Source organism: Arachis ipaensis, chromosome B05, assembly GCF_000816755.2.
Source record: "Arachis ipaensis cultivar K30076 chromosome B05, Araip1.1, whole genome shotgun sequence".
NCBI classification, from domain to species: Eukaryota; Viridiplantae; Streptophyta; class Magnoliopsida; order Fabales; family Fabaceae; genus Arachis; species Arachis ipaensis.
Window position 1 is genome coordinate 21,638,950 of NC_029789.2, and position 11,784 is coordinate 21,650,733.

General features: G+C 39.4%; 1 protein-coding gene across 1 annotated transcript; it reads left to right on the forward strand.

Moving 5' to 3' along the window:
• LOC107640357 lies at positions 1,526-3,018 on the forward strand. The gene is made up of 2 exons (XM_016343882.1): positions 1,526-2,138; positions 2,219-3,018. Exons 1-2 carry the CDS (start codon positions 1,526-1,528, stop codon positions 3,016-3,018), a joined length of 1,413 nt encoding a protein of 470 aa, XP_016199368.1.

An 11,784-nucleotide genomic window follows, 5' to 3' on the forward strand; every position in this document is an offset into this window, starting at 1 on the left:
ATAAAAATTGCAAATAATAATCGAATTATAATTTTTTTTTTGTACGATAAAAATCGAATTATAAGGCAGTTATACTCGAGTTGTAACGGACAAATCATATATATAATAAACAATACTTAATTTTGTTTTGGATTCGTATTAAATATGTTTTGGATATATGCAACTATTTTAAGACCATGCAACTGATGCAAGTTTTGAACTCCTTAGCTTGTAATAATAGTAGTTTTGACATAATCAGTAATGCCTGTATGTGTGAGTTCTGTACGTACTCTATCTATGCATGTTTTATTTGTTTTTAAGTTGGTCTTTAATTTATGGTACTCAATTACGACATTGTTGCTTTGACTTCCTTGCACTTTTTATTTTTTATATTAGGTTGAGAATGGTGTTTTTTTTAGATTATGGATTGTTGAGATATTATTCTTAAATGTGACACCGATTAATTTAAAAAACCGAAATTAAATCTTTCGAGTTGTAAGAGATATAAAAATCGAATCTTCGATTTGTGAAATAAAAATCAAACCCTCTAATTTTTAAAATACAAAATCAAACCTTTTAATTTCTATTTCAAAAGAGTTAAAAAATTTAAGATATAAAAATCAGATTCAATAATTTCTGTACCTTTTACATTTTTTTTAAAAACACTTAAAATTATCATATTAAAAAATATCCCCCATCTCACGTCCACCAAAAAATAAATTAGCCCCTTGCTTGCCCCCTTAGATTCATCTCTTAAAGGAGTGCACACAATGACTAACTAGTAGCTACAAAAAAAATATTCAACGAATCACTACTCAATGTGAAAAAATACAAATCTGGGTGTCACATTGATGATACAATGATACCATATGAAGTTATGAACTGCAGCCGTGCACACTTAATGTTTTAATTGCCCTTTAAAACTCCGAAAAATCAAACAAATGAACAGCTCTAGTTACAAAAAAAAGATTCATGATATTTTTGTTTCGGATCAAGCTCAAATTTGTAAACTGAAAAAGTGAAAGTCCAATATCCTTAAATCAAAATAATAAAATTTATATATGATAAAAATTATAAATTTAATAATAATTAATATTTTATTTTATTAGGCTCAAGAATTTCAATATGGGAAGGAAAGTGGTGATTGGGCTAGAAATAGAGAAACATTGTGTTTTACCCAATGGTGGACGTCTGGAGTGCATGATCAACACGCAGGGGGCGTGTTGACTGCTACACGTGGGGAGCGTGATGATGACGTGGCGCAGCTTGAGTGGTACACGGGGGCATCACGTGGGGGCGTGCTGGCATACCACGTGGGGGCGTGATGATGACGTGGCGGATCTTGAGTGGAACACAGGGGCATCACATGGGGGCGTGCTGACGTAGCACGCAGGGGCGTCCTGACACGTGGCAATACGTGATTGGCCTGAGGCAATCAAAACGTGGGGGGCGTGGTGAATGCTACACTCTCTATATAAGGCAGTGCTCGGGTCCATTTTTATTCTGAGGAAGTGTGTGAGTGATCTTTGAGTGTGTTTCTGGTGTAATGGAAGGTACCACAAACTTGGTAGTATATCGCGACGGTGAGATAATACGTAATACTCATGAGGGAGTGAGGTTTGTGTGCCAGAATCCGTTTTCCTTTGTAGTTCCATGCACCATGATGTTTATGGAACTTCAGAATAGTCTCTGTCAAAGCATGGAGAATGGTACGTTAATGAGAGTGAGCAGAATTCTGTACCGGAATCCGGTTGTAGTTTTTGGTGGTCTGATACAGTTTGATACCATGCCAATCACTGACGAAGTGACTATGCATAATATGTTTCAAATTCACCGGCAGACTCAGATGCGACAACCACAGATTGAGCTGTATGTTGAGTTTGAAACCGTAGAGGCGGAAGGGATTCAAAATGATTTAGAGGTGGAGGATGATAGAGCAGCAGTGTACGAGAGAATGAATAGTGACAGTGAAGAGGATTTCGAAACCACTTATGAAGCCGGCGACGAAGACGAGGATGGTGATGTGGGAGTTGAGACAGTAGTGGATAATGTAGTGGTTCACCCCTCGATCAGTCAACCGATGAACGTGCCACCTTTTATGCGTGAGTTGGATCTCGACGCCATGCATGCACCGGAGTTTCCGGAATATTCAAACATAAGTACGTGATGACCGAATAATATGTTTTCTTTAATTTATACTTTGGATTGATTAATAAATGATGATGGGCACTTTCTGTAGGCGTTGCTGATCCCAAGGACGGAGAGTTCCGAATTGGAATGGAATACAGTTCTAGAAAGTCGGTCGTGGCATCAATTAAAAGTTACACTATCGCTAGAGGAGTTGACTACGGCGTGTATGAGTCTAAGCCACAGACGTTCTATGCAAAATGCAAGATGTATGGGCGTGGGTGCGACTGGCTTATCCGAGCCAGCTTGATACGGAAAAAAGGTTGTTGGGAGATACGCAGATACAACGGTAGGCACATGTGCACAATGGGAGTGATTTCACAGGATCATTCCAAGTTGGACTCGGATACAGTTGCTGAGGCTATAAGGCCATTGGTCGAGACTGACCCGTCCATCAAGGTGAAATCTATAATAGCCGAAGTCCAGTCAAGGTTCAACTATACCATCAGTTATCGAAAGGCTTGGTTGGCAAAGCAGAAGTCCATAGCGAAAGTTTTCGGTGATTGGGAGGAGAGTTTCCAAGCCTTGCCATGGTGGCTCTCGGTTATGGTTCAGAAGATGTCTGGGTTAGTTGTCCAGATAGAAACACGCCCACTGTACAATGGAAATGAAGAGGCGCAAAGGGTAAAAATACTTCATCGTGTATTTTGGAGTTTCAATCCATGCATTAGGGCATTTAGGCATTGCAAGCCCCTAGTTAAGGTTGACGGAACACACCTATATGGAAAGTACAAAGGTACACTTCTGGTCGCTGTTGCACAGGATGGGAACCAGAACATTGTGCCTATCGCTTTTGCCTTGGTGGAAGGGGAGACAGCTGATGCGTGGCACTTCTTTCTCAGGAATCTATGAATGTATGTTGTCAGAAAAGATGGTGTGGGTATGATCTCAGACCGGCATGAGTCAATTAGGGCAGCAGTGAATCGTTTCGGAGGTGACTGGCAACCTCCAAGAGCATGGTGGATGTTTTGAATAAGGCACATCGGCAGCAACTTCCTACGAACATTCAAAGTCTCTCACTTGCAAAAGCTTGTGGTCAACATTGGGTATTCAAGAATGGTGGAGGAGTATAACATCAACTATAAGAGGTTGGAAGAGCGAGGCGATGCATATGCTAGGTGGTGCGATGCTATTGCACTTAGACATTGGGTATTGGCATTCGACGAGGGACATCGATGGGGCCATATGACGACGAACCTTATCGAGTGCATTAACTCAGTGTTGAAGGGTGCCCGTAATCTACCTGTGTTGGCACTAGTCCGAGCAACATATTATCGGTTAAATGAACTTTTTACGTGGAAGAGTGCTGAGAGTCACGAACGCAAACGTGCTGGATTTACCTATTCCGTATTCGCACAACAGCGGATAGAGGCAAGTATGCAACAGGCTGGAAATATAGTTGTGCACCGTTTTGACAGACGGAATGAAGTATTTGAGGTGCGCAAAATGACTAGCAGAAAGGTGTTAGTCGTTGATCTTGCGCGACGTACGTGCGACTGTGGGCACTTTCAGGTGGAACGAATACCATGTCGCCGTGTTATTGCTTGCTGTGCTAACCAGCGAATCGATTGGCAGCTGTATGTGCATGACGTGTACAAGATGACAGAGGTCCGTAAGGTATATAGATTCGAGTTCACACCGTTAGGTGATGCCGAGACATGGCCTGCATATGAGGGACCCACATTGGTTGCTAATCCCACCTTGAGATGAACGTCGAAAGGTCGCCCAAAATTGACCAGATACTTGAATGAAATGGACTCACGCGACATGCGTGGTCCTCGGATATGCCGTCTCTGTGGTGCTTAGGGTCATAGTCGGAGTCGATATCCTCAGCGTGCTAGACCGAGTGGTGGGGGGAATGACTTTTATTTTCATTGTGTTTGTATTTCTGAATTTGCATTTTTATAATAGATTTTCTTTTTTTATCTTAGTCTTGTTTGTATTTTTAAATTTGAGATTATCCATTGATGTTTAACACCATGATAATGTTAACATTTACGGCCTTACTGAAGCAAATATACAAATTTTTAACTACGAATAACATCGGCCAACATACAGAATATTAAATACGAATTACATTAAACCCTAGGATGAAATCTAAAAACCCCGACCCGATGCTCACTTCCTACGAGCCATCCAGTTCAGTGCCTTACCCATCATGCCCTGACCTGGCCGCAACGGAGTATAACTATCAGGCGGATTTTGCTTCGTCCGTATGTCATATGGGTGACCTGGAACAGAGTCATCCACACCTGCAGCGGCCGACCGGCCCGCCTCTTCCGGAGGTGCCGACCCACCCGCATCTGCCGGAGGGGCCGACCCACCTGCCTCTGCTGGAGCGGATGCACCGGGGTTGTACTCGTCAACAACTGTGTATGTCCGCCAAAGGAATCCACTATCACATGACGCACCCTCTGACGTGTGGTCGGAAGCAGGACGCCGCAAACCATGGCTCATACCGACTGATGCCCCACGTGGATCAGCTGAGACTGGCGGTGAATGCATAGCACTAAAATCTGACCAACCACCCAAACTAGCGTTGGCCCAATCATGACCACCGACGGAGAAGTCAAACCAATCATGACTGGCTGGAGTCGTCAGTATCGGATGACACAACTGGCTGGCTGGCCCGGGTGCCTGTGCTGAGAGTGCTGGGAATGGTGGCTATGCTGGGAATGGTGGCTGTGCTGAGAGTGGTTGCTATGCTGAGCGTGATGAGAGTGGTGGCTGGACGCATTGTGATGACTGTGATGGCTACCATGGCTCTGGTCTTGTGGCTGTGGTACATAATAAGGAATCGGCTCAAACACTGCATGCTGAGGTGGGACCTGAGGTGCAGGTGCTAAGGTGCTGCTGGGCCCTGAGGAACATACGCCGATAATCTCAGCATATGTCCGAATGAGCGCACGTACCAATCCCGATACTTCGAGGTCGGTATAAAGTCCCAAGTCGGAAAGGGGTGCAGATCCCGCAGTCGAGTGTTTCGCCTGTTGCCCCCACTCCGCTACGGTATGATCATTCCTTCGTACGGTCGCCACTCAAACTGCCACATATAATTCGTATGTCATAACCCTAACATTAATGTCTGGAACTAGGATTCATTAGAACCATAAATATTTACCTTCTGCATGTAGTCTATATCATGCCTAAATGTCACAACGGTCTTCTCTAACCACGCTGTGCTCCGTTCCGAATGACTCCACCTGAAACATGATACAGTGAAAAAATTTACATAAGTAACCGTAATTGAAACATGCATAGTGAATATAATCTCCGACAAGAACCATAAATATTTACCTCATGGCAACTGGTATCTCAGCAGGTGGAAGGATATGTCTCGGTACGGGCGCAATACACGGCATTCGCTCCCATGCCCAAACAAACAACAGATTAAGAGGGTCATCCATCTCCTTCGTATCATATCGTGATGCACGGCATAGTGCTCTGTAAAGATGTGCGAGACATGCTGAACCCCAACTATAAGTATGGATCCGCTCGAAATCGCGAAGCAACGGTAGATACTTCGCATGGGCGTATGCGGTCGACTTATCTGTGAATAGGGTCGACCCTAACATACAGAAAATCTGACATCTCACGTATCTCTTTATGGACTCTTCAGTGTCCAACGGCTCCGCATCTCTGTTACGTTGAACCCAATCAAGCTTTATATAAGATTTCGAATTACGACTGAGTACTGGTTCACGTCCGAATATTGCCATGCTCTGACTCTGAACGAAATCACTACTACTATCAGTCCATCCACTCACAGGCTCTCAATCAATGAGTAAGCCAAATATATGTGAGACATCTTTCAATGTCACTGTAACCTCACCCACCGGCAACACAAAAGTGTGAGTCTCTGGCCTCTACCTTTCAACCAGAGCAGCTAACAATGGGTGAAATCCTCTTATCATCCCAATCCTAGATACGTGGTAGAATCCCGTGGCGCGTAAGTAGTTTTTGACCCCCGGGTTCCAACTCTGTGGCGAATCTAGTTTACGCACCAACAAATTTCTGTTAGACTGCATCAACAAAAATATATTTGTTATATTAGTTATAAATATTCATTTATTAATAAACAAATATTAGCATATCTATTTATATGTGATCACTTTATTTAATAATATTATTTACATATTTATTTATTTTACAGAATATATATTTTATTTTACTATAGTATTATTTTATATTTTTATCATAGAAAAATATATATTTTTTAAAAATTTTTAGTATATTGTATCGTATAATGTATATTTTATTTTAGTATTTTTATAACATAAAATTAATTCAAAATTAACAAAAAAATTATATTTTAACATGTTAAATAACAAAAAATAACAAAAATTTAAATACACAATAAAAATATAATTTAACAACTTACATAAATTGGATGATCCAAATAATTTATAATATGTTCCTCCAGAGCATTATAATTACGAACCATTTTTTAAAATAAATACAAAATATTTTTTTCTGCCTATTTTCCCACCATTTCTCCTTGTGGAGCAGCAACACCCTTCCCCTCTTAGTTGAATCGCAACCCCCCTTCCCCTCTGCTTCACACACTAATGCTTTTCTTCCCTCTCACTAACACACTTTCTATATATTGCAGTTGGGGGAGGCTCTTTATATAGAGCAACTTAGACCACGCTTGCTGTTTACCGGGGTGAGACCTGTCCCCTGCATGGCAGCAGCTGCAACACGCCCCCCCTGTGGTGCAGGCACATTGGGACTCTGCGACGTCAGCTCCACCACGCCCCTGCGTTGTACCAGATCCTTGCATGCGCGCCGCGTCACCACGCTCCCGGCGTGCTACTGAGGTGCTGACACGCTGCTGAAGAGCAGGGACACCACGTCCCCTGCGTGTTGACCGGAAGCTCCACCGCCCGGTAAATCACCCCACCTCCCAATATCTTCCGAAAACACCAACTTCTTTCCTATAACAAAAATAATTTCTGTATTTTATTACTTTATAATGTTTTTTTTTTCATTTTAAGTGATTTTGTCCTTTTGTATCAGTCAAGTGGATTGCATAGAACTGCAAAGTTTGCAACTAACTTGCTTATTCACTTACGAAAACTTTCATATCCATTCTTTATTTATTTATTTTTTGTAACTTTGTAAGTAATGCAAAGTCCACATAATTCTTATTCAGGTGAATCAAGCCACTTTTTTATTTTGAAATGGATGAGAGGACGTTCAATTTGCATAATAATAATTTTTTAAAAAAATTGCTCCATATTAAAAAGCACCAACCTTTCTAATAAAAGTGCATATCACACCATTTCAATTCATAAAAAAATAGCCTAATCAAGTAATTGATGTAAATATTAATAACGGTCAAAATATGAATTAAAAGTTAATCTTTAAAGTAGTCAATAAAATTAGATTCGATGTTCATAATGGTTCCTGAAATTAATAGTTTTTCAAATTCATTTCTGCAAATTGTACTCTAGAATTTAAATTCATCTTTTAGATAATTTCTATGCAAATAGCACCATCAAAAAACTAGTCTGGACTCTATTGTGACACATTATAGATGATGTGGCAGGAGAAATTTCTTGAGAGCAAATTGGTCCATACGTGAAATTTAAAAATCCTAATCCCCAATTGATTACACCATCTCCAGACCTTCTGTACTCATGTCCTCTGCTGGATTCAAGAATCTCCAAAGTGAAACGAGATGGCTAACGCGAGTGACATAGCTGGGAGCTTGACTAATTCTCGCTCCAATGAAAGTGTTGGTAGGAGAACTGCTAGAAACAGAGATTCGTGTTTGCCAGAATAGTGTAGGTGTGGGGGACGATCGGTTCTAAGATGGTCAGGAGATCAAAGGCCCTTCTTCGGTTGCCAAACTACAATGTAAGTGGTTGCTCTTGTTTGCTATGTTCTAGATATAATTATGGCTTATTTACTTCCAAATTCTCTTGAATGTGGGTGTAGATTGTAGGTAAGAGGTGGTGTAGGTTGTTCCTATGAGCAGATAAAGTTCAAGAAGAAGATGTGATAACAGTTAATGGTAGAGTAAGTCCTTTAAATGACAATAAAAAATAGAAGATGAAGATTGCTTGAAAGCTTGGAAGCCTAAAGTCTGAAGTTAGGGTTTTAGAAATGGGTGGGGCTATGTTGTTTGTATGTATGTTACTGATTATTGTGGTTGTTTTGTTTTTCAAGTGGGATAAGTAATTTGGACAATTGTATCTTGCTAAAAACAAATGAGATGTGCATATGCACATTGTATTACTATACATTTTTTTAGCTTTCAAAGAAACAAAAATTGATAGCATTTTACATATTTTCGTATTTTAGGACAAAATAAAACAAAATCAATTCAAAAGAGTTATAATTGATATTCATTGCATAAAAAGACTTCGCCAAAAGTGTTGTATATGTCAAGGTTCCAAAAATAAAACCTTTATTGAGCTTAAAAAAGTTTATCCTAATTAAGAAAGCATTTAAAGCAAGTATTCTAAACAAAACAGAGAGACAAAGACACCAATTATTTTCTATACATAATATTCTATGTCATTATTTGTTGGTTCTGGGTGGCTTGAATTTAGGAGTAGGCACAAATCTCATGTAGTTGACAAGCCTTGAAACAATTCTCTATGTTGCTTTTTGCATGGGACTTGGTGTGGTAGTTGCAGGTAGGGTGTTAGCTAGTGTGGTAGTTGTAGGTGGGTTGCTTGCTGATGGAGTGCTTGTGGCTTTGGATAACTTCCTTTTAGGAGGGAGCTTTATTAGCCAAGCTGGAGCGAAAGATACCTATGTAAGAAACATGTTAAATGATTAATAAAATTCATAAGAGTGTGGATATAATAAAATCTATACAAGCTACATTTGCAAACTTATTGAGAGTCATCGGTTTCTGACAAAATAAGTTGACTAAGTTGAAGCTGTATTTCAAGTTGAGGCAGTGGACTAAGTATGGCATCACCACCATCTACAGCAGTAGTTGAAGTAGAATTATTGGCCTAATTTTCATCAACATCAATACCAGTATCAGCTACAGCAACTGCAGTTGCTGCTTTTTCATCAACAACTCTCTTGCCACAATATCTTTTGGTGTGTTCTGCTTCACCAAAGTAGTAACAATGGCATTTTTTATAAGTTCTTTTCAACTTGGTCTTCTGCTTCTTACTACCACTTGGCTCATCATCAGCATCCTTTCTTGTTTTTTCCTTAATTGGCCTTGGTTTCTTTCTGAATGGTTGAGGTATGTTATAAGGTGATCTTTTTTTATAGTGCTTGGCATAGAAATGGGTTTATATGGAAGGCATATGTATCATTATATGCTTCCATAGTTAACCACTTGTGATAGAATTGATCTGATTTTTTGTCAGCTATTGCCAATGCAGCACATGCGTGCACCCATGGCATCCCTGCACAAAAAATCTCTATCAATAAACAACTAATGCTAGATAGTAGACATAATTAAATAGATAAACTTAAATGAATGAAATTATACCACTTAGCTGCCAAAAATTACATGTGTACAACCTCTTTTTCAAGTCCACAACAATGTTGATTGGCCAGTCGTAGACTTCAAACTTCTCATAATGTGTGTTACCAGACCACATAGGCACCCAATTTTTGGATTCTTTCCTTTTTTTTTCAACCTACTACACTGGATGGGACGAAGGTAGGATCCCAACATGAGCATTAGACTTCACCTTGTTCCTGGCTATAGACCTTATAGCATACAACCTAACTTCCTCCAACAGTGTGATAATGGGCTTGGCTTTGGCTTCTTTGATCCTAGCGTTGAAAATTTTGTAGGCATTATTGCAAATGTTGTCAATTTTAGAAAAATTACTGAAGAAGGCCCTACTCCATGAATCCATTGGCCACTTGCTCAGATATGTCCACGCATCCTTATTAACTCTCTATATTTTTTTATCCTTCAATGAACCCTTCTTGGATAGTACACCTTGCACACTCCTATAGCAACTCTCTAAGCTCATTGTCCTTCCATTACTTGTTGAAGTTCCTTCATAAATAGCAAACATAGAATTTGTGATAGACATCAGGGAACACCTCCCAAATTGCAAGAATGAGGCCCTGAAAATAAAATGAAATAAAATTAACCTTAGCTAAAAGTTTTCTCCCGAGCCTCAATGTAATTCCCAAAGTTATATAAGTGATAGCAAATTGGTCCCCAAAGTTATATAAGTGATAGCAAATTGGTCCCCAAAATTATATAGGTGACAGCAAATTGGCCCTTTTTTAGTGTAAACAAATAGTCGAGATAGTCCTTGTGGCACTTCTCTTAGTTAAAACAAAGAAAAACATTGCAGCGGTATAAAGGCCACAAGAATAAGAATAATAATTGTAGTTAATGAACATCTCAATGAACATCATATGTAAAGTTCAAGTCAATGAACAACTAGTGTTAATTAACAACTGCAACAACTACCATAAATAATCTCTATTAACAACTACAAAAAATCACAACAGCTGCAACAACTACCATAACTAATCTTTATTAACAACTTTAACAAATCACAACAGCTACAATAACTATCATAAATAATGATAATTAACAACTACAAACATCACAACAGCTATAATAACTACCATAACTACAAAAAATACCATGATTACAATAAATCACAACATCTACAATAAATCACAACTATAATAACTACCATAACTAATTTTAATTAACAACTACAATTATCACAATAGCTATTTATGGATTAATAGATTCATCATAGGTTAGTTACCATGTCAATTAACAATAATACCTTTTGCATGTCTGAGATAAAATACCAACCATGCTCTTTATAATGACCCAAGTATTCATGAAGCAGTTCCATGAATCACTTCTAGTTGTCCTTGTTTTCAATAGAAACAATAGCATAAGCAATCACATTTTACATCTTAACCAATAGCAGATAGAATTTGACCAACATGCTGTGTTTTCAGAAATGCTCCATCCATGCCTATAAGTGGCCTGCAACCAGCCTTAAACCCTCTTTTACATTCTTTAAGATAAATATACATCTTCTCAAATATTATATTTTCATCAGAATTAGGATGAAGCGTGACACCAATCTAGACATCGGAGCCATGATTACTCTTGATCAATGTCAATCTGTAATCCTTAACCATTCCATTCGGGCAGCAGCATCGCCATATACTATGGCCCTTGCATTCCCTAAAGCCCTTGTTAGTGAGGACTTGTTAAGGTCCAACTCACAGTTGCTCTTGAAAGTACTATGCAACCTCAAAATACTTCATATTAGGATATTTCCTCAGTTTTCTCACCAATCTACAAGCTAGTCATTTCTTGTTAGCCAATATATTTTCAGTCTCCCTTGGGCATCTATGATCATCCATAAAGGTCTTGATCTGCTAATAATTACCCTCAAATAGGGGTGGCAAGCAGAGAAGCCCGCTCCACCCCGCCAAAAGCCCGCCTTTGGTGGGCAGCCCCGCCCCGCTTGCCTAGTACGACAGTCCTAAAGTACTATGCAACTACTTCATATTAGGATATTTCCTCAGTTTTCTCACCAATCTACAAGCTAGTCATTTCTTGTTAGCCAATATATTTTCAGTCTCCCTTGGGCATCTATGATCATCCATAAAGGTCTTGATCTGCTAATAATTAATAAT